General features: G+C 40.6%; 1 protein-coding gene across 1 annotated transcript in view; it reads left to right on the top strand.

Annotated features, from left to right (window-relative positions):
- The window catches only part of FHDC1 (FH2 domain containing 1), a 54147-nt gene that overhangs the window by 10370 nt on the left and 16389 nt on the right, over positions 1 to 27388 (top strand). Inside the window, exons 2-6 of the mRNA XM_048510005.1 lie at positions 6241 to 6834; positions 19718 to 19779; positions 21036 to 21138; positions 25710 to 25795; positions 25878 to 25978. Of these exons, the coding sequence (XP_048365962.1) occupies positions 6385 to 6834; positions 19718 to 19779; positions 21036 to 21138; positions 25710 to 25795; positions 25878 to 25978 (802 nt within the window). The 5' untranslated portion in view covers positions 6241 to 6384. The remainder of the gene's footprint in view (positions 1 to 6240; positions 6835 to 19717; positions 19780 to 21035; positions 21139 to 25709; positions 25796 to 25877; positions 25979 to 27388) is intronic.

Raw genomic sequence — 27388 nt, 5'->3', positions numbered from 1 at the left:
ATCCAGCTGGCTTGTTCTTATGTTCTTATGTTCTTATAGTAAAACTACACTTAAAAGACAGGATTAAGATATTCGTTATTCATAGCCTATTTACTAAAAAGGTATAGCCTTCCCCAAGATCTATAAATTGTATATACTAATTAATACTATAAATTACTAATACTATAAATTACTAATACTATAAATTACTAATACTATAAATTAATTAAATCAACTATAAACTTTACTATTTTTACACTATAAAATACATAATTTCTAGTTTAGCATATAACTGGCTTATTCAGTTTATTTATACCCTGTCTTCCCTCACCAAAATGCCTTACGTTCTTTTCCTCACGGCCATTTTATCTTCACAGCCACCTGTGAGGTAGGACAGGCTTAGTTTGTAACTTCAATAGCAGAGTGTGAATGTGAACCTGAGTCTCCCAAAGCCAAGTTTGACACTCTAACCACAGTTCCCGACTGGCTTTCTCTTATGCCCGTTGGTACATTTATAAGTATGAATGCTTTAATTTTCTACAAACAAAATTGTAAGTACACCCAATACTAAAGACAGCTTCATACTGCTGTGTGATAATAACCTACAGCTTAATTTTTCCATCTGAGACGTAGGAAAACAATCAGTTGAAAAAAGAAAATACCTATTTTGTATTAAAGAAAATAAAGAAGAGTTGGATTTATATCCCCCCTTTCTCTCCTGTAAGGAGTCTCAAAGGGGCTTACAAACTCCTTTCCCTTCCCCCCGCACAACGCCCTATAAGATAGGTGGGGCTGAGAGAACTGTGACTAGCCCAGGGGTAGGGAACCCGCGGCTCTCCAGATGTTCAGGAACTACAATTCCCATCAGCCTCTGTCAGCATGGCCAATTGGCCATGCTGGTAGGGGCTGATGGGAATTGTAGTTCCTGAACATCTGGAGAGCCGCAGGTTCCCTACCCCTGGACTAGCCCAAGGTCACCCAGCTGTAATGTGTTGGAGTGCACAAACTAATCTAGTTCACCAGATAAGCCTCCACAGCTCAAGTAGCAGAGCAGGGAATCAAACCCGGCTCTCCAGATTAGAGTGCACCTGCTCTTAACCACTACACCACGCTGGATCAATACAATAAAGTGTATTGTTTAGGTATAAACCATTTCCAACAGTCCCAGTAGGACTGATAGCATATTTGGATATCAAGTTGAACATAACCTGGCACTGAAGACAATAACCTCTTCAGTAGAATAGTCATACACATTATAGCATATGGATTGTGGACAAAATTTATCCTCTACAAACATGTCCTTGAAAATATTGTATATATCTATTGCATCCCCCCCCCCATCAAGTTACATCTGGTTTATGATAACCCCTAGTGGGGTTTTCAAGGCAAGAGATGTTTAGTAGTGGTTTGCCATTGGCTGCCTCTGCGACATGACCCTGGTATTCCTTGGGAGTCTCCCATCCAAATATTTACTAAAGTTGACCCTGCTTAGCGTCTGAATCTTACAAAACCAGGCTAGCCTGAGCTATCCAGGTCTGAATCTAGTGTATACACAAAAAATATTTCATACCAGAGATCCCTGTATAAAAGTCTTCATACTGAGTGAGTAAAATGGTGTATTAAACATTTTACTTATCTCAAAAGAGAAGAAACATTTCCCAGATGTTTTTTCTCCAAAAAAAAATGCTGTTGGAAAATTGACAAGTCTTTGGTTGTCCCCAGTGGTGGGATCCAAAAATTTGAATAACAGGTTCCGATAGTGGTGGGATTCAAACAGTGGCGCCACTGCACACACCAGTCCCTATTGGGCAGGGAGGTTGCTTTAGTAACCCTTTCTCGGCACTCAGAAAAAATTAGTAACCACTTCTAGAGAAGTGGTGAGAACTGGTTGGATCCCGCCTCTGGTTGTCCCCCTCACCCACCCCCAACTTTCACATTTTTATTCTGTATTGGTACTAGACATGCCAACTTAGCTTCAACTAATCTGTGGTATCATGCACCTTTCAACCAGTCCCAAAGACCCTGGTTTACAGTTGAGTGGTACTGAAGTTGGCAGCAGCATTCACATTGGAAGACTTTGGTTAGATCTTTCCCTCCCAGCCAGAATTGAATATTGTTGAAACAGGCCATTCAAGTGAACACGAAGCCATATGCAAAGGGAGATAAGGAAATGAATGAGCCTGTGGGTCAGTTTAAATTTGAATCTATTGGTACAGTCTTAAGCAGGGTTACAGCCTTTTAAATCCACTGAGAGTGTGCTTAGAAGGGTGTTACCTCTGCTTAGGATGGCACTGTTAATCTCCCAGGTTCAAACCCACTCCTAAAGCTATTTCCATGTTACCTTTTTTCCTTTAGGTACACAGGGGGAGTGGCAGAAAGTTGTCAGTCATGTATCTTTTAACATGAGCAGATAAATGAAATCTACTTGGCAAGGCTCCCTTTAGCTTCCCCACCTTAACGTGTCTGACTTCTGCAAAGACTCAGATCTAAGCTGGTTATCCACATGTCCTTTGAACAAGGACTCAAACTCATCAAGTACCTTATGAATACTAGCAGTAAACTATGGTATTACTCATGATTTTTTTCATGCTAGCAGGGGCTGATGGGGATTGTAGTCCATGAACATCTGGAGCGCCATAGGTTGGCCACCCCTGGTTTATAGAGACCCAAATTAAGCTTTGTTTTCTTATGGGATCATATTTGCTTAAGAATTTGAATTAGATGGTGTTTCACCACAAACACCTGTAAAGGTAGTCTAATCAATGTGAGTGAATCCCCAAATTTACCTTGTGGTTTGAAAGCTGAATTTCAAAACAACTAGACTTTAAATAGGTGCTGCTAATGCTGCCTTTACTAACTGGATGACAACAGTACAATTATAAAGTGGTTATTCTAGCTTTTAAAATACTTATTAAACTAGCATGAGATAATCTGGACACACAGGTTTCCCTATGCAACTCCTTAGCACATGTATAGCATTTTAAGTTGTGCCATTTTCTTTCCATGCTTGGCCACTTAGTATTAAGGTTACAGTAGCAATCCAGTGTTTTTCATCCAGCCTTGAATTCTGTATGTTCAGCAGTGTCGGTATAAACAGATATTGGGTCATTTAGGATTCACTGACATATATCAGGGTGTGTATGTCTGGGGGTTTCCTCAGTGAATGCTGATTGTGGAATTTGACATTTTACACAAGCAGCACCAGTTTACAAAATAAACTTTTATTTGTTTTCTTCATTTGTAACACACTTTTCTTTCGAATAGAGGCTCAAAATGACTTAGAATATTTTTTCCTTCTCCATTTTATCCTTCCATAACCCCATGGGGTATGTGAGGCTGAGACTGTGTGATGCGCTCAAGGACACCCAACAAGCTTCCATGGTAGAGTGAGGCAAATGGGTCCTTTTCTTTCTGAAATAAATACACTGAAATAAATAAACAAATAAATAAATAAATAAATAAATAAATAAATAAATAAATAAATAAATAAATAGAGCAGCTAGCAGCAAATGAGAATCCTCATGAGAGTAGAAGTGAGAGAGAAAAACCCGTTATCCTGTCAACTCAGGCAGATAGGGTCTTAACCTTCAGGGAAGGAGAGACTGGAAGGATCCTCAAAGTTGGCCTTATGAATGTATGGAGATGTGGTTTGTATCTCCAGAGTGCTATTTGAGAGAGAACCTGTCTTAGGATAAAGTATTGTCAAATGTATTGTCTTAGGAGACCTTGAAAGTCTCCGAACCTGTCTTCTGTGATAAAACAGGCTAATTTGAAGAAGAGACTGTAGCTGTATTAAAGTTCCAATTTCTGAGAGAAACAGTTGTGGTTTCTGAGAGGAGTTCACATTAGCATTGTGAGAATCCTGAGGTTGAAGGAAGGCCAGTATTCCCCTCAAGAATACAAACTTGGCTGCTAACTGTTCTCTGCACTCCTAAATTATCAACTATGTTAGGTAAAGGTACTCCACTGTGCAAGAACCCTGTCATTACTGACCCATGGGGTGATGCCACATCACAATGTTTATTAGACATCACGATGTTTATTAGACATCACAATGTTTATTAGACATCACGATGTTTATTAGACATACTATGTTCATGGGATGATTTGCCATTGCCCTTCCCAGTCATCTACACTTTTCCTCCAGCAAGCTGGGCAATCATTTTATAGACCTCAGAAGGATAGAAGGCTGAGTCAACTTTTAGCCAGCTACCTGAAACTGACTTCTGTCGGCATCAAACTCAGGTTGTGAGCAGAACTTTGACTGCAGTAGTGCAGTTTACCACTGTGTGCCATGGGGCTCTTATTAACGGTGCCGCATCTATAAATAGTTTCTATTCTGTTTTCTGAATCACTTTATTCCTCTATCCATGGGTATAAATAAAAGTTAGTGTTCCTTTTCTGTTTCCTTCATGGGTGCTAAACTTATATTCGGAGACCATTTGTGTAAGTCTGTCATGTGGAGGGTTACAGTGGAGACCACTCAAGTCAAGATTTACATCATGCTACCTCTGTTTAAATGTTATTTTTAAGACCTGACCTTCAGAGTCACTCATTTGACTTTTAAAAATTTGTTGGTACGCTTGATCTGTGATAGTGGACTTCACTGCATTCATGGAAACTGACTACTTCCTGGAATTTCCCCTTCAGCTCAGTGATTAGGGAACCTGAGTAGTCTTTGGCTCAATGAACAAGTGGAAAAAGGTGAGACCATGCAGTTCCAAGAATCAACCAGGCTTGTGCTCTTCACAAACAGTCCCTTATTTATGCATGACATCTTAACGCATTCTGTGTGCATTCAGTAACAATACTATATCTACACAAAGTCCTTTCACCTTAGCAGTGAATCAGAAGCCCTTGTATGATGAGTGAATCTGATCAATTTTCCATTGTCCCAGAAACAGTACTCTAGGTTACAAGTTACAAGTGTAGCATAAAGGTTGCTAGGTTTTCTAAATTACATTTCTTCTGTGTGACCATCCTGAATGTCTCGTGGACACTTAAGGGCAGCATCCCAATGCAACAGTTGGAACTTTTAAACAAAATTATAGAATATGTGTTGCATCTTCTATAAAAATCTAACTTGCAGGGTAGTCGTGATGATGAAGATGATGATATGCAAACTACTTTAATGAATTTCAACACTGATCAAGTCATGAGGCAAGAGTTTCAGTGTGTGAATACAACATGTTTGGGCAGAAGCAGACAACCTCACAGACTGTTCTTCTCTTGCATTAGGTGAATGAGTGTAGACCTTTTTACCATAAATCAAAGTTTTTGAGTTCACTATTAAACTCTGGGATTACTTTAAAATGGTGTTTTTACAGGACCATAAATCAAGGTAAAGCAGAGTTGTTTAGAATGAAAAGAGCTTTGTCTGTTGAATGAATACAAAATAGTTAATAAATAAAATCCTCCACTGCAGAATTTTGCTTTACTTTTATATTTTTTTCTATGAGAGAGTACATCTTTATTTATTTTATTTATTTATACTTTCTATTTATTGGCTGCCCTCCCCCAAAGGGCTCAGGGCGGCTTGCAACACAATAAAACACAACAATCCATACATTACATAAAATATAAATTATTTAAAATCAGCACAGTATACAATCTAAAAAACCAGAGTAAAATCTTAAATGGGTATTTGAACTATAGACATAAATCTTGTACTATTAAAATACACACTAAATAAAGTTTTGTTAACATATGATATAAACAGTATTGTTTTACAATCTATATATAGTGAAAACCACACATTTTTGTATTTTGAACCTCATTCCCTTGAAAGGCGATCAAGACGAGATGTCTGGGAACTTAGCTTTATCACATTAAAATATCCCATGGATTTTTGTTACTTGTCTTTACATTAAGATGCCATCTTCCTTATCTGTGTTGTGATCCTGTTGCAGCAGTTTTCATTGTCAATATGGTGCTCAGCAGTTTTGGCAGTGGAATCAACTGTGGTACAATAAGGAACTAAATTGCCAGTTGTGCTGTGTGTGTATCTCCCTTCTTCGCATACCAGCCTCTGTCCTCAAATATTGGCTAGGCCTTGGGCATGAGTGTTGTATACAGTAGTTTCAGGTTTTGTTGCTTACAAATATCATGTTGTGTAGTCCGCTGGAGCTCAAAAGTGTAAGGTGGAGCTAGTAATTGGTATGTGTGGTTTGGTGATCTTATTTGTGTTTAAGAATGGTCTGCCATACACTACAAGATCAAGTCTTTCTAACTTTGTGTTTTCTCTGCTATATTTTATTGCAGTTTTAAAGATGGCTGACTTTCTGAATTTTCCTCACTGACAGTTGGTTATAATTCGGAAGCACAAGATGCAAATAGCTGCTGTGGTGTTTTGATGTTACGTGAACATAAGGAAGAAAGCTTCTCTCTTCAGAGAGAGACTATAAAATGCATGTTATGAATTGTGTCTCCTTGGTCAATGATAAAGAAAATGGAGCTATTTCGGTTGAAGCTGGATTAATGATTGGAGATACAACAGAGCCACAGCCACCTCCACCGCCACCTCTACCTCCTCCACCATGTCCATCTACAGAAGGTGTTGGGGTACCACCTCCACCTCCACCTCCTCCTCCAGTACTAAGCAGACCTCCATTGCCACAGGTTGTAACTGGGAATGGCCACCAGAGCAAGAAGAAGCGTATACGTAATTTCTTCTGGAAAACTATCCCTGAAGAACAAGTTCGGGGTAAAAACAATATCTGGACAATTGGTGCAAAGCAGAGCTACCAAATCGATACAAAGACAATTGAGGAATTCTTTGGGCAGCAGGAAGAAGCAGCACGTCTGGATGCCAGACTTAGAAGTTCAAGGAGATCGTTTAAGGATCCCAAACAAGAGGTAAGTGTGAATTGGATTGGAGAATCTTCTATTATTAAAAAGTTTTAGAAGTCATTTTGTAATTATTTGCTTTCATTTGCCCTACTTCCTGTTTTTGAGCTTTGATCTTGCTGTTTTATCAAAACAATTGGAGCCTAAAGTTGTAGGCTATAACCATCAGGAGTATCTAGGAACCTACAGTTTATCAAAGTATTTTGGACAGTATGTAGTGTAATTGTTGAACTTGAATTTGATAGTGTAGAGTATCTTGAAGATATAAAACTTGAAATCCTATGGACTAACTGAAGGCTTGCTCTTTGGGCATATGGATATAAAAGATCATCTGTGGCTCTTCAGTATTATACTAAAATATTAATGTTTCATATAATTTCTTAAAAATCCCTCTTAAACAGTGAAATCCTGAACAGAATTATCCCATCTTAATTTTACTGAAGTCAGCAATCTTAGATTTTAGAAGGCTTTGTAACTGTTCAATATTGCAGTGTGAGAAACATAATTCTCATTTGAATGAAATAGTTTTTCTGAAAGGAAATTAATTTTCTGAACCAAGGAATCAATACAAAGAAGCAGAGCTTATTTTTACACCATTCTAAATGTCACATAAATAGCTTTAAAGTAATCATCTGCTGATTAATAATGAGTGAATTGTTGGACAATTTTATAGCAGTATTCAGGGAGTCTGTCACAAGGTTTTCTTCCCCATGACCCTCTTGTTGGAGCTTTGTATGTGTGTATGTTTTGTATCTAGTGTAACCAGGGGTTCCCTGAGGGTGTTGGCTTTAGTTTAAAAAGGCAAATTCCTAGTCCTCATGATAATAGCATTCTTAAATTCTCAAGTGCTGTCTCAGAAATTTCACTAGAATTAGTCTAATGGAAATACTGCCTTGTTTGGAGCTTCACTGCACCTTATGGCTACTTTTCTTAGACTGTCATCATGTTAGCCCCTTGGCCCTAATCTCAATGCATTCCTTTCATTTGACTCTCCCTGGTTTTTATCATGGCATGTCTTGCTAAATCCATTTTTTTCCTATGAAGTCTCAGCTGTCTTATGGCGACCCCATAGGGTTTTCAAGGTTAATTTGTTCAGATAAGTTTTGTTATTGCCTGCCTCTGTGTCATGACCCTTGCTGTGTCTTGGTGGTTGCCTGTCCGAATACTCACCAGGGCCAACTCTGCTTATCTTTTGATCTCTGATGAAATCAGACTAGCTGTTGGCTATCCAGGTCAGGGCTGTTAAATCCTAGCCATCTTAATTCATTAGTCACTTCTAAATATACGAAAAAAGTATATTTCCATTGTTTGGAAATGTGGAGTTTAAATTGTTATACCTGTAATACATGGAAAGTTTATTTAAGCTCATAGGCCTTTATTCTCAGAATATTTTTTGTTTTATTTGAGAGGGACAATTGGTTCCTGGATCATGTAGCATTCCTGAAGTATTATGAGGGTACATGGATGGTGTTTACATGTACCAGCTACTTGGTAAATCCACTTACTTCTATTTCAGTTGTGCTCAAGACATTCAAGGTGTTAACTAGTCTGCTTAGTGAATACGTACTATGGCTGCATTCCTAAGAGCAAGTCCCAGTGATTAAAATGGAACTTACTTCTGAGTGGACTTTCTTAGGATTGCTTCTCAAGTGATCTGTTACTGTTGTAGCTGGTTTTGTGTGAACAGGGCAGGTGGCTGGATTAAGGAGTTTAACCCAAACACAGTAAAAAGAGAGGCTACCATAAAAAAGTAAGTTTTGACTGTGTTGCTATATTGGCACATGTAGAAAAATTGTGAAAGGAAGCACTGCAACAGTTCCTGCTAGTAAAAACCGAAGCATTAAAACAAGTGGATATTGTGCTGCCAAAGAACCATTAATGTGTAAATTGGTTTTTGAGATTAAAGCGAAAGAACATTTAGGTAGTGTTTTTGCTATAATGTGTTCAAAAATTCATTGAGAGCAAATTAATAGGTTTTCAAATAGCTAAAAACCTAATAGAATTCAAGCAAATACTTCTGCATTAATTTGAATATAACAACACTACATTTTTGTAGGAATTTCTTTGTACAAATATATATGAAGTATGTGCATTGAACAGATCTAATTCATACAACTTAAATAATCACTTGTATTGCTCATTTCTCACGCATAGAGTTGTTGGTGATTCCATAATGTGTCCTCCTTCCACCACACCCATTTTGTATGAATTGCAGTTTGCCCTTTTAACTTTTATCTGTTTTCACACCAGAATAATGCTTAAATATAAACGTGGGCTTCTAACACTAATATTAGGTATGGGTCAGAATGGGCTTGGTGTGTTGGGGTCATCAGTGTCAGAGACATTAGTGGAAAATGCTATGCAAGCAAAGAAGAAATAATTCCCATATATACTCGCATATAAGTTGACTTTTTCAGCACATTTTTTGTGCTGAAAAAGCCCCCCTTATACATGAGTGAGGTGTATTTTACTTTGTCTCCCTCCGGGGGGTGCAGTTTTTAGGCTAGTGGCACCAAAAATTCAGGCTATCATTAGGTGACACTCCTGATGATACCAGCCAGGTTTGGTAAAGATTGGTTCAAGGGGTTCAAAGTTATGGACCCCCAAAGGGGATGCCCCTATCCCCCATTGTTTGCAATGGGAGCTAATAGTAGATGGGGCTACCCTTTTAAGGGTCCATAACTTTGGACCCACTGAACCAACCTTCACCAAACCTGGATGGTATCATCAGGGGGGTCTCCTAAAGATACTCTGAAATGTTGGTACTGCTAACATAAACATTCCTCCCCTGACAGGCACCCTCAAATTTCCCCCAGATTCTCCCTTTAAATAACTCCCCCGCCTTCTGAGTGGATTTAAAGGGAGAATCAGGGCTTACCAGCAGCTGCTGCATTTCCCACCCTCGACTTATACGCGAGTCAATAAGTTTTCCCAGTTTTTTGTGCTAAAATTAGGTGCCTCGACTTATATGTGGGTCGACTTATACACGAATATATACGGTATGTGTGTTCTTTTAAAGGAAAATTCATGGAAAAGATTTGTTAACACCTACAGAACCAAGGTGGACTCAATACTCCAGAGAAAGTTTTTCTTATTCATTCATTCATTCATTCATTCATTCATTCATTCATTCATTCATTCATTCATTCATTCATTCATTCATTTATTTATTTATAGGCCTCCTCATCCCCGAAGGGCTCGAGGCGGCTCACAACATGACTGTTTCCAGAACAGTAAATCAATATAACATAAAATCTAACATTAAAATTCAGCAGCAATTAAAACAATAAATACAGATTAAACAACAAGGTTGTGTAAAAACACACACACAGGCACCCGGTCTAAAGGCCAAAGGAGAAGGGAGGAGAGGCAGGGCCCAGGATGGAATCAGGGCCCTACCAGGATGGAAAAGGCAGCTTAGTTACGGTTTCAGTGGGGGGCAATAGAACCGCGGCCAGCCCCTCCAAAAGCCCGGTGCGGAATAGTCTTTCCATCTTACAGGCCCTGTGGAATTCACTCAAGGTCCTGCAGGGCCCCGGACAGCTGGAGGTAGAGCATTCCATCTCAGGCAGGGGGCCAGAGTCGTAAAAGGCCCTGGCCCGGCCGAGGCCAGCCGCGATTGTCTGCGAGGGCCAGGGATCACTTCAGCAGTTCTGGCCGAAGTTGGACGCAGGCAAGTGGCCTATGTGGGACATAAGGGGTGATGTGGTCCCGTGAGGTATGAGGGCCCCATGCCGCCGTAAGGCCTTAAAGGGTCAATACAAACACCTTGAAAAACGATCCGGAACTCCACTGGCAGCCAGTGCGTAGGCGGGGTATAGCACAGGGGTGATATGGATCTAGATAATCACTCACCTGGGTCAACAGCAGGGCCGGGCGCGATTCTGGACCAGCTTCAGCTTCCGGATCAGTCTCAAGTGGGAAGGCCTGGCAAGTAGAAGCGCCGAAAGTTACAGTGAAATCCAACCTCGAGGTGACCGTCCGCATTGGGATCACAGCGGCCAGGTCGGATTGGGAGAGATAGGGAGCCAGCCGCCGTGCCTGGCGAAGATGAAAAATGCAACCCGGGTCACACATGGGCCACCTGGGCCTCCATTGATAGTGAAGAGTCCAGGCGGACCCCCAGGCTGCAAGCCAGGGACATCGGGGCCAACGCAACCCCCTCCAAAACAGGCGGCTGGAATTCCCTCGGTCTCTCCCCCCGGCCCAGCCAGAGAACCTCGGTCTTCGTTGGATTAAATTTTAACCTACTCTGCCTCAACCAACCAGCGACCAACTCCAAACAGTGCTGCAGAGCTGCAGGGGCAGAGACCGCCCCCCTCTCCATCAATAGAATGAGCTGGGTGTCATCCGCATATTGGTGACAAACCAGCCCAAAACTCCGCACCAGCTGAGCAAGGGGTCGCATGTAGATGTTAAATAAAAGCGGGGAAAGCAAGGCCCCCTGAGGGACCCCACAACTAAGTGGGGCCCTATGGGAAGCCTCATCCCCGCACCACACCTGCTGACCCCGACCCTGGAGAAACGAGGCAATTTGCCATTTGTTAAAAGGAATTGGCCTCTCCAAAATATTTTTTAATAGGATGGGGGGTGGAGTGGGTTACTCAAGTATACCTAAATGTGTTAGAAGCATAGCTGTTGGGTATTTCTTAAACATCACTTCAGGTTCTTAACTACTACCTCTTCCCAGACCAGCACTGAGAACTTTGTTGAAGCAGCATCACAACGCTTGGAGCTTGTCCTTCCAAATACTACTAACCAGGGCCAATCCTGCCTGGCTTCTGAGATCTGATAAGATTGGGTTAGCCTTGGGCTACCCAGGTCAGGATTATTGCACCAAAAATGGTTTGATAGTACCCTTGAAGTAGCTCTGTCATCATTTCTAAAAACCCAGTTATTTTAAGTGAAAGCACTAATTTGAAATCTGTAGAGAAGATTAAGTTCTGTATATGCTTGTGGTAAAAGATTGTAAAATGGAGTTTGGTACAGTGCAGTCTGTGCATCTGAAATAGAGCTCTAACATCCATAGATTTGACTAATAAGAGCCACAGCATGTAGGGGGAAATGGAACCTGCTGAGAAGTACAATTACTGAGATTAATACATATGTACTTTCCTTTAAAACCGTAACAGAAGCAAAGCTGTGGACAGATATGTTGGGACAGAGTTGATAATAAATGTTCCATTCTTTCCTAATCCCTGGAACAGTTTTCACAAGAAGTTTGTAAATATGGAAAGCTTCAGTTCCCAGATATGCATGACAGAAGCACTGTAAAAATTTAGCATAGTTGTATGTTTTCCAGCATATGCTTAAAGCTGGTTGTAACACACACACACGCACGCACGCACGCACGCACAAGATAAAACATACATACATCTATGAAAATAGAACAAGAAAAAGTAATGTATTAACTAACTGATACAATTTCTAATCCAAAAAGTATCTTGAAGATAAAATGGGTCTAATGAAAAGGAACAGTTTCATCCCTTCTAGAATGAAATCGAGAGGGAACTCCATCTCCCTTATTTTCTACAGTTCTGTAGTGTAGAAGAAGGTAATCCTACATGTGGCTGTATTCAGGTGAAAATTGGATGTTGTGATAGCTGCTTTGAGTCTGTACTTTACTGAACCAGCATCAGTTCTGTATGACTTGCGTAACTGTAAAACTTTGCTTTGCTGGAAATGAATTATTGTGATTTCCGCTTCAAATGTCTGTCTTTATCCCAAATGGCAAGCAGTCACGAAGCGCCAACAGGGGGGGTGCCTCGCCCTGGGTGCGCACCATTGGGGTCACGTGGGGACAGGGTGGAAAATTGCCCCACGCCCTCCCCCCCACGCCCCCTCCACTTACCTTAATTCAGCTGGCTGCAAAGAGCCCCTTAGTTCGTCTCTCCTGCAGCCTGGTGGGAACTACACTTCCCAGGAGACCTTGGAACTCGCAAGGGCTCCTGGGAAGTGTAGTTTCCACCAGGCTGCAGGAGAGAGGAACTAAGGTAAATGGGGGTCAATGTGGATGGGGTGGGTGCGATTTTGCCCCAGATGCCACTTTGCCCCTCTATGTCACTGATGGCAACGGAATGCTGTCTTCTGAATAATTTCTGCCAGGGGTTTACAGTGCTGTGGAAAATTGAATATATCTTATTGAATCGTATTTATAGAGGTACTTGATATCCTGTCCCAAGGATATCTAGGAACTTTACAGTAAATGCAATATAAATGCAGCAGACCTAAAATCAAGCTTAAAAAAATAAGTAGATTAGCAATATAATGGAGATCGGTAATATAATGGAGAAAAATCCCAAAGTGCATCAGACTGACAGCCCAGCTCCAAACAGAGTTGCACTGTCTGTTGAAATCAGCATACTTAGAATGGTCCTGTCCTGTTTTAAACTTTTTCAGTCTCAGTAGTACAATGTCAAGCTGCGTTGTTGATACATATACTTGTAGTTCAAGGCATTCTTGTTTTGCTTTCTGGACAATTTATTAAGATGAATACTGACTAGGCACCTTGAAGGGTGAAGTATTGCATGTGAAGTCTGCTTTTGGCAAATAATTAAAGGTAAGGCTTCAAGAAAAGCAACTTCAGTGTTGAATAACCAAGTATGAGTTTTTAAAAAATCTCTAATGGATTATCTGGGGCCAGGTGTTGGAAACTGTAATCTTTAATCAGCAAAGTACAAAATTAATCCTGAGTAGATGAGGGAAGCTGTTCAGAAGTAGAAGGCAAGTATGTAGGTGTTCATACCCACCCTGCACACTCCCTCTGCCAATAGGACTGGAAGCAGAAACAGATAAGCAGCAATGAAGGATGGAGGTTTAGGAGAGGAGAGAAGACATCTTGGAAGATGATTGCAAAACATTTAGTTTATGCTGATGACATATGTTGAAGACAGAGAGATTAATGTAGTTGAGAGACTGGTTATTGGGGAAGTATGAGAACCTTGTATGTTGGTATCTGTGACTGAAGGCAGGCTGTAATATCAATTTATTCTGTACCTGACAAAATGTATATGAGAAATACTAAGCTGGAATGAAAAAATTATGAATCATTGCATTTTAAATTTGTTCTCTTGCTTTTGCTTTCATAATGTATAGAGGCAGAAGAGTGTGTTTTGTGTTGAAGAGTTTGGATCAATAGGAAGGGACAGGAAACAGAAGTATTACTGAACTCATTAGAAGTATTAAAGCAAATCAGGTCAGACCATGTTAGAAGACTTGAGAATTCATAGAATAAACAAGAGTGAATATAGGTGACCCCTAACTTTTAAGTAATTATGGAAAATGTACTTTGTATACCAGTTATTTTCTTTGAAAGACTAACTTTAAAGGCATTCCTCTGTTGATTTTAGTCACCTGAATGTGTGAATCATATACATGATGCTCAGTCAGGATGCAGCTCCACAAAAACTCTATCTCGGGATTAGAGAAAACATGGAAACATACTGACAAGCCAGCTTTGGGCAAAAGGAGAGCTAAACCTCAGAAGGAGACAATAGTTGACACGAATGCCAAATAGGATTCAGGGGTGATAAAGAGCCCCACCCAAAAGGGGAGGGGCAAATGCGCTCGTGGGAATGGTGGGACACCCATGTCAGTAGATTCACCCTCTCCATGTAACCCTCCTGTAATGTCAGCTACATTCCTGACCATCTGGCGTGTTATGCTGGCAGCTGCAAGATTTGTCTTATGCAGCTCTGTTGGGTATCGTAAGCCTATTGCATGCTATGGGGGACTTCCTGGATGTGGGGAAGTGGTCACGCTTGTGAAGCCTCCCCACGCCACCAGGAAGCCCCTTTGGGAGCAGTGGGGCACCGCAGTTGCAGTGTTGCAGCCGGATGCCTGAACTCATTGATGGGGCTGCCCATGTGACATTGACATGTAAAAGCAAAGATCATAATTACTGTGTACACTTAAAGATTTTAAGATGAATTTCCCCCTTTTTTGTGTCCTCTATTTTGGGTGCTTCCAAGGGTGGGTACTCATTGGCTCTTAAATAATTCTTAAAAATACTCTTAAATAATACTTAAAAATACTCACTAGAAAAGTCTTGGACCAAGGCAGTAGTGAGGTAAGAATGTGGGACAACATTTTATATGAACCAACAGACAAAATTTTAAAAAAGAAGAAAATTTTGAATGAATCTAAGCATTTAAAAACACAATTAGTCTTGCTGGAAACTGAAGAAATGCAAAAGAAAATGAAGTTCTTGAGATAAAGAAATTCTACCCTTACAAGAAGGGCTGAATGAAATACGTAAAGTCTCATCTTCAACGTGGCAAGAAGCACATATTACATTGATCCACAAAGAAGAGAATAATTCAAAACTACCACAGTCATATAGATATATTCCGTTGCTGAATTTGAACTGTAAATTGCTTATAACAGTCAAGAAGATGCATAAGCAAGTTAATTCATGAAGACCAACCAGGATTTGTTCTAGAAGGTTATATGAAAGATAATGTATGGTTTGTTAAGGCAAAGAAAAAGCAGTGTTTATATTTCTTGATGCAGAAAAAGCATTTGATAGTTTTAGAGATGGTATATCACGCCAAAATACATTGAAAAGATGGACAAAAAATTCAAAGGGATCTGTTGGAAATGTAAAGAAGTAGATGGATCATTTTACCATATGTGGTGGACTTATAAAAAAGATTTAAAAATTTGGAAGGAAATACATGCAGAAATGCAGAATATATGGAAAGAGTTTTCAAATGGATCTAAGATAATTCTATTAGGAATTCCTCCAATAAACTGACCAGGAAAATTGCAGGAATTATTAACACCATCTGAAGTAATATTAGCATTTAAATGGAAAGCAGAAAAATGTCCCGACCAAAAAATCTGGGAAGAGAATATGCCACCATGGCAAAGCTTATTAGTCTTGTAAACAGGTGACTGAAACAAGAGTTTTATGAGAAGTGGAAGCTATATTTCATGTACTGTGCTGATATGGCGTAATGATGTTTTTACTTAATGACGCTACAGTGCTTTGATTCAATGACTAAAAGAATAATTAATTCAAATATAACAGATTTAATGGGCTGAAATATATAAATAATATCTTGATTTAATACAGATGTAATATAGATATTTACATTTTGTTGATTTGATGTAGATTATAAATTATTTATCAATCAATCTATAAGGCAGTGGTTCTCAACCTTCCTAATGCCGCAACCCTTTAATACAGTTCCTCATGTTGTGGTGACCCCCAACCCCAAAATTTATCCATTTTACAGATGGACAACATTGATGCAGAGAGTCTTAGACGACCCCTGTGAAAGGGTTGTTCGACCCCAAAGGGGTCCCGACCCTCAGGTTGTAAGTTGATATATAGAAGTGAACATGTGATAAGTGGAAATAGTATAATATAGGTCCCTCTTTTCTTTACCAGTGTATGTATTATAGTTAGTATGCAGATGTCAATATTATAGAATAATATAGTTTTGTTTGTTTGATAATGAAGGCTCTTATATTACTCAAACTTTGAAAATAGCCAGTGTTAAGATCCCTCTAATATTCATACACCCATTTATATTAGGTTAATCTGTAAATACTTTTTCTTTTAATTTCCACTAAACTTTGAAATTAATATAAACTTTGGAGGAAAAAAACAAAAAAGGAATTAAAAATTAATGCAGTAATTTGGGAAGTTCACGCCTGTGGAACAAATGGACCTCCTTCCCCTTTTTCTGATGGTTGCTGTAGATTTGATTACACCCTGGGGAGGAGTTTTACTGAAAGAGTGCAACAGGGTGTGTATCTGCTTCTGTGGATCCTTGCGTCAAGCATATGTGCTTGCTTGCTTGCTTGGGTGTGGATGACTGCACACAAGCAAACTTTAAAACTGGTGGTATAGCCTCTGGACACAGGAGACTCCCGACCTCCTTTAAATATCTGTCTTAACATATCTTGAAAAAATACCCTTGCCTTGGTGAAAGGATATCTTTGCCTGTAGTTAATCCTTCCTTGGCTCGTTTTGAATTAACAATGGAGCTGCAGTTTTCAGGGGTCAATAAGAGTACATTCATCAAAACATTTGAGAACAGATTAGGTATAACTGTTGTAATGGTAGGTTCACCCACTGTGGGTGCCGGGGCTTTCGCTTGGTGAGGCAATCCTCCCTTCACTGATTAGAGGATAGAGATGCTGATCTTGACACAATTCTGAACTGTCCTGAGTGGTAGAAGAAGAGTTTTGATTTATACCCTGCTTTTCTCTCCTGTAAGCAGTCCCAAAGTGGCTTACAAACTCTTTCCCTTCCTCTTCCCCCAACAGATACCTTGTGAGGTTGGTGGGGGCCGAGATAGTTCTGAGAGAAAGAGTTTATAATGAGGGAGAAATTCTAGACTGGGGATTCTAGCTGAGAATTCTAGACTGCCCAATGTAAGCTAAATATCTGCTTATGACGTTGTTCTATGGCTGCAAAAATCAGTCAAAATGAAACAGTTCGAATAAACAATGTGATGGTATTTAGCAGCAATGAAAACCAAGTTGTCATTGGGTAAAATGTTAACCTAATTGCAGGTGACAACCTTCAAGAACACTGTTTTTTAGTTTCTCTGTGCAATATGGGGTTGCACCCTGACATTGTTAGATATTGTACTGTCGTTGCACTATAGCAATCATTAGCAGGTGGATTTTCCTGTGTGGATAAGACAATCAAGTTCAGAATGATACATTAATGCAGCCTAGATGACATTTCATGTGTAATGGTGGATGATCCCCTCCCCCTCCTCACATGCTGGTACTATGACCATTTTGGTCTGTAATTCCCTAAATTTAAGACACTGGCTTGGATCCACTGGAAATTTCCATGGATGTAGTGAATTTCCACTGACAAAGCATGTCTTCCTCATCTACCTCACCTGCTATAGCAGTGGTTCTCAACCTGGGGGTCGGGACCCCTTTGGGGGTCGAACGATCCTTTCACAGGGGTCGCCTAAGACTCTCTGCATCAGTGTTCTCCATCTGTAAAATGGATAAATGTTAGGGTTGGGAGTCACCACAACATGAGGAACTGTATTAAAGGGTCACGGCATTAGGAAGGTTGAGAACCACTGTGCTATAGTCTTTAGTGCCCTCCAATATGTTTTTCTTGTGAGGATAGGGGCCCTAGGAATAGTGAGAGGAGTGAGTTACAGGTGTGCAGAAGGAGAGGGTAAGTAAAAATGCCTCCTTCTGCCCACATAAATCTTCCAGGAGTTCCAAGTCATAAAGGTAATGTTAATATTATTTACAGTATTTGAGATTCAAAACATGCAAACACCATTGCAACCAACCCAAATAAGACGTCACATCTCTGTTCATGCATTCCACACTGTCATACTACTAGAACTGATTTTTATTTATCATTGAGGTTTTCAATCTCTCTAATCCCTATATAGGCTTTAAAATTAACACTATGCCAATGGGCAGGTAGAGAAAAAGGAGTATAGCAAACAAGAGGGGGCCTTACTGAGGCAGTTTTCAAAAATTACTGTGAGATGTTCACACATTTCATCTATGTTTAATGTCTTGATGTAATCAGATCACCACTTCTGGGCATTCATCAGTTTATGGAAAACAGTTTGGGCCAGGTCTGGATTGTGCTATTAAAAAAAACAACGTTGTAAATTGGCATTAACGTAGAATAAATGCATTAATGATTGACATCAAAATATATCAGTATATACCAGTGGTGGCGAACCTATGACTCAGAGCCCTCTCTGTGGGCATGCGCAAACAGAGTTGCCCTCCCACACACATCTAGGCTGGCCTGGGCCGCTGGGCTTGATTATTAACATTAAACCTAAGACCTAGTTTTGGGAAAGCAGTGTAGGTAACCCTGTTAAGCTCTGTAAATTTCACTGATTTTCATGCAAAGAACTAAAACTCAATCCTTTACCTGAAAGTAAGCTCAGTTGCTGGCAATGGGGCTTGCTTCTGAGTAAAGATTCACCTGTTGGAAGAGTTGTGCAGTTGCTTCAAAGCAAAGCCACCAACTACCACCAAGCTTACTCCTGAGTAATGCACTCCTCGGAGCCAACCGTTTTTTTCTGAACTAAAACCTCAGTATTCAGGTTGAATTGCCATGTTGGCACTTTGCAGTAAATAAGTGGGTTTGGGTTGCAATTTGGGCACTTGGTCTCGAAAAGGTTCTCCATCACTGGTATATACTGTTGTTCTATCTACTTCAGCCTTGTTAGACAGAAGGTATTAAGAAAGCACTGTTCTGAAGTTGCTAATGGTAGGTGATTGTAAAGTTCATTATAGATTCAGTGGTAGTTGTATTTTTCATTGTAAAGTCATATTGTACTCTAGTACTTGGTAAACTAGATCAACCTTAGTCTGATCCAGCATATCTCTTCTTGTGTATGTTCTTATGTATTCTTCCCACTCTGTGACTACAGTGTTGAAAATGCATGCAGTTTTGTGAAATAGTTTTGCAGTAAAAATACTGTAATTAAAGGCATACATTATGTTCCTGACTACATAGCTATTATATTCTAATTATAAGTATTGATATAGCACATCAGAGTTTGCACAGTGCTTCAGGATCAGTGTACCTTTTGGGGAGAGGAGGGGTTGTGGCTCAGTGGATGAGCTTCTGCTATGTATGCAGAACGTCCCAGGTTCAATTTCTGACATCTCCAGTTAAAAGAACCAGGCCTCTGCCAGAGACCCTGGAGAGCGGCTGTCAGACTGAGTAGATAATGCCGTCCTAGACGGATTCAGTACAGAGCAGCTTCATCTGTGGGCAAGGCAGATGAAACTTAGTCTTGTTTTTGTTACGGAATGCAATTTTCTGCAGCTTTTCTGCATCAGAAAATATAAGCAATCGACCAAAATTAAAAATATTCTGCTTAAACATGCCTTTTAATGCATTTTGTGATCTTTCTCTCTTTTTTAGATTAATATTTTGGATGCCAAAAGAAGTATGAATATTGGGATATTCCTAAAGCAATTCAAAAAGTAAGTTCTCGTTTGGCCTTTGAAACCAAATATAATTTTTTAAAAAGGTTACAGGGATGCTCAGCTATAAACTGTACATCTGCAGGCTTAATTTTGTCTGAAAATTGTGAAGAAATCTGACAATTTACCTTATTCTGTGTCTTCTTTAAACATGCAATTTTTTAAAGCTCCAAGACTAGTAAATGTTCAGTGTTAGACCAACCTCTTTTGGTTACTGATTTCAGTACATTTTTAATTTCCTTGTCCATCTTACTATCTTAAGGCAGTGAATTTAAAAAACACACTCATCATTTTCCATATACAGAACTTGCACAAGAGTAGACACTTGGTTGGGTTTTTAAACAAATATTTTAACGACACAATTAACGACACAATACATTGATATATTATTTTATTTGATGACTAGAAAGATTCTGCTGGGACAGATTCTGTTCATTTTGGTGTAGCCTGCCCAGAATATATCCTGACAGATACTTCTATGTTGTCTTTTTTAAAAAAAGTATTGTGTGTTGTCACTGAGCCCCCTTCCACACATGCAGAATAATGCACTTTCAATCACTTTCAATGTACTTTGAAGCTAGATTTTACTGTGCAGAATAGCAAAATCCACTTTCAAACAATTGCAAAAGTCAGTGGCATACTGAGCATAAATGGTGCCCGGGGCATGACCACCTCTCTGTGCCCCCGCTGCCCAGCTCCCCCTGCCCCACTTACGGGAGCCAGCAAGGAGGCCAGGGGAGGGTGGGGCTTGGACGGGCACTGCAGCAGCTGGCCAGCTCCTGGGCCAACCTGTGCTGCAACGCCCACCTGGACTGTTTACCACGGCACCCTGCCCTCCCTAAAGGCAGGTTTCTTGGGGAGATCAGAAGCTGGGCTGCAGGGAAGCGGGTGGTTGTGGCACCCACCTGGGCCTGCAGGGAGGATGGGACACCACGGCGGGCGGCCCAGGTTTGAACTGTGGCCACCTGCCACTGCAGGCCAGGAGAGGGGTGGGGCTCGGCGGCTCAAGCAGCTCAGGCATGACGAAACAGTGTGCACCCCATGTCCCTATTAGCGGTACGCCACTGGCGAAAGTGAATTGAATGTGCATTGTTCTGTATGTGCAGAAAAAGCCTGAGCACCGCAAAATGAAACTGGGTCACGACGCAAAAGAATTAGGTTGTGTTTGAAAGTGGAAGAGGGATAATGTTGTAGTTTGTTGAATTGCAAAGCTCTTAGCATCAAGGTGTATTTTGATTTTGTTTTTTCTCCTCAAGATCATTTGGATCCATAATTGAAGATCTTCACTCAGGAAAAAGTGATCTCTATAGTTCTGAGACCCTACGTGAACTTCTTAAGTTATTGCCAGAAACCGAAGAGGTAAGAGAAGGGATGAATTACCATCCATTCTTTAGAGTCAATAAATAGCTACATATTCTGGAAGAGTGGGGAAGCTTGTCTTGTTCCAAAATTCCAAACTTGGGATGTACTGATTTGTGCCACAAAATATAATATTGTGGCAGCCTTGTAGCACTGAGCAAATGTTTGGAAAGAGGTTGTAGCTAAATGTTGTAAAACATTTGGCTCTCTAGGGAAGAACCAGTATGCATGGTTAATTATGCCCTTTTTTGTTGAATGCTTGAAAACTTTGAAAGCACTTTTTCAAATATTTGGTCCCCTGTAGATTTATGATGCAATTGGCTGAATGTTGGCAAAGGCTGAGAATAAAGGGGGTAAGACACTCAGTAGCAACAGAATGGAAGAGATGGGCTAGGGAAAGGTTTTTTGAAGAAAGCCTGAAGAGAATAAAGGGACCTACAGTTTATTGTTGAAGGCTTTCATGGCTGGAATCACTAGGGTGTTGTGTGGTTTCCAGGCTGTATGGCCGTGTTCTTGTAGCGTTTTCTCCTGATGTTTCGCCTGCATCTGTGGCTGGCTTCTTCAGAGGATCTGATGGTAGTAAAGTGAGTGGAGTATATATACCTGTGGAATGTCCAGGGTGGGAGAAAGAACCATTTGCCTGTTAACAAGTGTAAAGGGTGCAACTAGCAAACTTGATTTGCATTTGTTGGGTGGAATCCACCCATTTAGCATGTGAGTAACCATGAAAATAGCATAATCAATTAGTGAGGGTAGCCTGGCCTTTTGATCCCTTTGATTGCTTACTGCCTAGAGTGGTGGGTGGTGTTCTGGGTGGTGTTCACTTTGACTGCTTACTGCCTGGAGACATCCTGTGTCTGGGTGGTGTTCATTAGTCACTGTCTTGATTCTAGTGTTTTTCAGTACTGGTAGTTAAATTTTGTTCATTTTCATGGTTTCTTCCTTTCTGTTGAAATTGTCCATTGTGCTTGTAGATTTCATGGCAAATACTGAAATTGTGTGTCCATCCTCCCACAACTCCAGAGCTCAAGTCTGCTTACAGTATTGACAAAATAAGAGCACATAAAACCAAGATTTAAAAATGTAATTTATGAGAGTTTAAATCAGACACATTACCTCTTCTTAGCAGCTGTTCTGAATAAAATGTTAATTCAAATTTATTTTTTAAAGTGGACACAGCCCAGAAAATGTAAGATCAATCTAAACACTTTCTAAAATTGGATCTGTACTTTCTACCCTACCTCCCACCTCCTCAGACATCCCACTCAAGCCAGTTTATCTTCTTTTTATTTTAAGATTTTGCATCCATACTACAGGAACTGTCCCAGTTTCTGGGATGGAAGGATGAAAGCTAAAATTGTTGGATTAAGGAACAAGCCCTGTGATACCCCCCCCCCCCAGCCCTGTGACACCCCCACCCCATATTATCAAGATTCAAGCATGTGGATAACGTTACAGGTTCGATGCTGGCAAAGCAAGAGGAATATTGTATTGTCGAAGGCTTTCACGGCCGGATTCAACTGGTTCTGGTAGGTTTTCCGGGCTGTATGGCCGTGGTCTGGTGAATTTTGTTCCTAATGTTTCGCCTGCAATTCAGAAGCTTACTATGTCAGACTGCACAGGGAGGCCATTGAAATTCACAAACACCAGGACAACTTTAGTAAGAAAGAAGAGACGTTACAAATTAGCAAAGCCTGGCTCCCAGTACTTAAAAAATGGACTGATAACCCCACCCGCAATGCAGTGCACTCAACCACACCTTTGCATAGCAAGTTCCACCCAAACACTTAATGATTGGTTCCCTACCATGGGACATGGACAATATACTCCACTAAACTTTCCCTTCTCACTTAGATACAGTGTGAAACAGACTTTTCTCTGTGATACACCTCTGAAGATGCTAGCCACAGATGCAGGCGAAACGTTAGGAACAAAATCCACCAGACCACGGTCACACAGCCCAGAAAACCCACCAGAACCAATAGGAATATTAGTCTACCCCATATGGAACTTTGGGTTTTTTTTCACACATACACCAAGAAAAGCGCTTGACAATTTCCTAGTTTGTATAAAATGGTTAAGAAATCAGGAAAGTTACGTCAGTGAGGGGCAACAGAAAAATATACTTGAGACTGACTAATTTTTCATATACTATTCAGAGCAAAGGTATAAGAATTTATGCTCCCAACACATCTTTTATCTGTTTCTTTCTTTCTATGCACAGTAAACTAGAAACCTAACAGAAAATTTAGCATTTTACCAGGAATGAAATGCTTTGTACAACAATGATAAAATTGAATTTTTAAGATAAAAGGCAATGAATTTCTAAAAGCACTCATACATTTCTGAGTTCCACTGTTTTTATTCCAGTGGCAGATTACCTCATAAATACCACATTCTTGAAATAGCCATTTCCTTTCAAATAGTAGAGATATTCTCTCTTACTTTTCAAATGAAAATTACAGGTTTTCTGCCCTATCATAATAACCAGGACTTAAATCTGAAAGCCAGTGTGGCATAGATGCAGTGGCGTAGCACCAAGGGGATGGGGGGGGGGCACGATGCACCAGCACGTGCTGGTGCGGGGGCCGTCCAGAGGGCAGGGTTGTGGCAGGGCCGCAGTTCCCCCTCGTTCCAACCCTGCATAGATGTTAAGGTGTTGGAGATGTTGGAATCTCCACTCTCATCATGGAAGCCTGTTGAGTGACCTTGGGTCAATTACAAACTCTCAGCCCTGACTTTGGCTAGTATTTGGACGGGAGAACTTCAAGGTATACCAGGGCTATGATATTGAAGCAGGCAATGGCAGTCCATCTTCCCCCTCAAAAACAATCTGCCACTTGCTAAAAGGCAAAAGATCTACAGGAACCTTATCACAGATCTAATACCTAATGCATTTCAGCTCAGTTGCTTGTCATCAATAAGTAACAAAGTTGTGGGATATGGTGAAAGACACAAAGCACAGGTGGCTTTAAAGGGGACTCATGGCTATTAGCTATTATGTTTAAAAGGAACCATCACATTCAGAAATAACGAACCTCTCTCTGCATCTCTTACCATATGGTACAACAGACTCTGATTACCAGCTTTAAAAAATCACCCTCAGGCTTTCCATTTCTTGCTTCCTCTCAGTCTAGTATTAGATTTGCATAAAGAGTCTAATTTCCTCAGTTATCTACTGTGAAGTATGGCTTTTTTAAAAAAAGAAACTAAAAAAAAACAGTCTTCAGGAAATGAGCAAATGCATCCTGGAAGAAAAGAATTCATCCACATTTTCAAGGGAAAGCAATAGGGCTCCAAACAATCTATTTTTTAAAGTTGTCTTCATTTGACTAAGAATAATGGGATTAGGAACTTTCAATATACCAACATAGAACTTGCACAAATAAGAAGCAAACTTCCAAAGAAGCACTTCTGATATATTTTGGTGCTATTGTAAATATGCAACCAAGAAAAACCCTAGGTTTTCCAGGAAACATTATTGTGGATGGATCTGTCTTATTTTCCCAAGACCTGTGCTTTGCTGAAAAAGAATGGTCCTAGATTCATTGCTCTTCTTGGGTCAGACTTTAAACACTACGTCCTCGTGCCTCAGTTGCAAACTCAACAAGGAATTCACTAGCAGAAGCAACACTAAGTGCCTATTTATGAATGGAGGCTACAGTAATTTCACACTCCTTTTCAAGAAGAATATGGACCTTGACAAGGGGACGCCTTCCTCCCCCAGGGATTCACAAGTTTGAAGAAGGGGGCTTGGAAAACACAAGTGCGAACAGGGAGAGCACATGCTGGGAGTGCTACCTGCAAGCAAAAGCACCTGGCCGAAGCACCCAGATTTGTGGTGTCTCTGAAGCTCCCTCCCAATGGCCTGCATTGGCGTGCCTGACCCAACAGCCTGCAGTCAGTTGGGGGGTGGGGAGCATTGGCACAGTAACAGGGAGACAAGGGAGCCAGCACCCCTGCCCAGCCATTGAATGCTGTGCAGCAGCCTGGCTTGCTGTTGCACCTGCCTCTCTCAATTCTTAGCCTGGGAGAAAGGTGGGTGACAGGCAGCTGCTGCAGCAGTGGGAGCAGCAGCGGCTGGAGAGCATGGAAGGTGGAGGCTGGTGGGGGCGGAGCAAGAGGAGGAAGAGGTGGGCAGCACAACTCTACAGATCCCTGTCCTGGAAGGGAGGAGGTGGGCAGTGTCCGACCAAAGCCCCTTTGGAGGCAGGGCAGGACCACCTTTGTGGCACCATTCCCGGCCACTGCAATGTTCCCCCTCTCTGGACTGTGCTCTTAGAAATACAAAATAAGTGTTGTGTTGTAGTGATATCTTGCTGCAAGTCTTCTTGCACCTCTAAGTAGTAACAGAGAAGTGTATTTCTGCCAGGAAATTTGTTGGGGTGGGGAGAAGAACATCACAGGTCTGTGTATGCCATACTGTGTAGTTCTAGTTTCAATAATAAATGCAATTTTTAAAGTTAATTATGGTGAGCTGTCAGAAAGGTCATCTTTTTTTAACATTATCTTGATCATTGATTGACTTATCCTTGATAAGTGAGGATCTTCTTTCTTTTGCTTCCCTCTAGGTAAAAAAATTAAAAGACTTCAATGGAGATATATCAAAACTGTGTCAAGCTGATTCTTTTATGTACTTACTAATCCAGGTGCCAAAGTAAGGAAACTCCAAATGCATTCTATTCAACATGCTTTAATGTTTGTTTCAGTTGTAAAGTTTGTCTGGTTCACCTTTTCAGCTACTCACTACGAATTGAAGCCATGATGTTGAAAAAAGAATTCTCCCCATCTTGTTCATCTCTGCAGAAAGACATGACAATTATAAGAAGAGCTACTAAGGGTAATTAAGCATGTTCAAGCTTGCATTTGACTCTTGTGTCCCCTCCCCCCCTTAGCAGGTTAATCAACCTAACTACAGTGATGAGAGCTGGAATTTCAGGTACCCATTAGCTATTTAAAGGAAGCAATCTAGCTCTGACACATTCCATAAGAGTGCATGTGCTGCCAGTCTAGGGTGTGTGCCTCTCGCACTCCTTACTCTGCTCCCAAGACTGAAGTGTTGGAGTTGTATCATTCCTTCTACCATTTTTCTTTTGTGTAATAGCCAAGTGGTCTTTTCTTCTGTCCATGAGCTGATGTAGCATGAAATCTTTGTTTCTGAAGTTATTAGCATTTGTCATGCCAAACTTCACGTTGTTCACAGTGACTTCTATGATTCTTTTTTCTGTAGCTTTATTGCTTCCCATGTATGAATCCTCTTTCCTCCTACACGTCTTGTCTTTCTTCTTCTTCTTCGTTGAGCCACTAGTGCTCACGCTGGTTTGAATCATTGCTGCATTGCTGAGCTGTATGGTCATTAATCTCTTATCTGTGGAAGAGAAGCTGTTTGCATGTCGGAAAGTTAAGAAGAATTCTGAGAGTGCTGCATTTGAGAGTAGAGGCTGAGTAATGAATGGGGAAGTGGGGAGAAGAAGGGACTTCTGTACACAGAAAATGGGAGCAGAGGCTGAGTGATGAATGAGGAAGTAGGGAGAAGAAGGGACTTCTGTACACAGAAAATGGTTGACTTTCAGCATATTAGGAATACTTCATTTACAATGTTTTCCAATGTGGCTTCATACCTTTACAACACTTTTATACCCACATAAGGTTTGGCAATTCCTTATGAATGCCATTAGTCTTAAGACAGTATAGAATGTGGCATTGTGCTATTTTTTGCTCAGAGCAATCCCTTCCAAATTCCTTTTCATCTTTTGGCTTTTTAAACTGCAGTGGGGGTTCTATGGTTTCATATCGCAGAATCCCAAGTCTTGCATTTGTCTGCTTATTCTTCATCTTTAAGATAACATATTTCATTCGAGGAGTTAGGAGTACATATAAAATTAAAATATATGTTACCTTAAAGTGAACTGAATCAGGCTATTTTTTCCTCTGCTGTGAAAACTCGAAGCTTGTAAGAATCTGGTTTCTGCAGATTCTAGTGGGATCCATTTATACTGATTACTCAGATGCTAATTCAGTTTATTTTGCAAATGCTTTGGAAAAAGAATCATGAAGTTATCTTCAAGATAAGCAGTTCTCAACCTGTGGGTTGCGACCCCCTTGGGGGTCAAATGACCCTTTCACAGGGGTCGCCTAAGACTCTCTGCATCAGTGTTCTCCATCTGTAAAATGGATAAATGCTAGGGTTAGGGGTCACCACAATATGAGGAACTGTATTAAAGGATCACGGCATTAGGAATGTTGAGAA

This window comes from Sphaerodactylus townsendi, linkage group LG10 (assembly GCF_021028975.2).
Source record: "Sphaerodactylus townsendi isolate TG3544 linkage group LG10, MPM_Stown_v2.3, whole genome shotgun sequence".
NCBI classification, from domain to species: Eukaryota; Metazoa; Chordata; class Lepidosauria; order Squamata; family Sphaerodactylidae; genus Sphaerodactylus; species Sphaerodactylus townsendi.
Note: the sequence above shows the minus strand (reverse complement) of the source record. Positions and strands in the feature narration are given on the sequence as shown.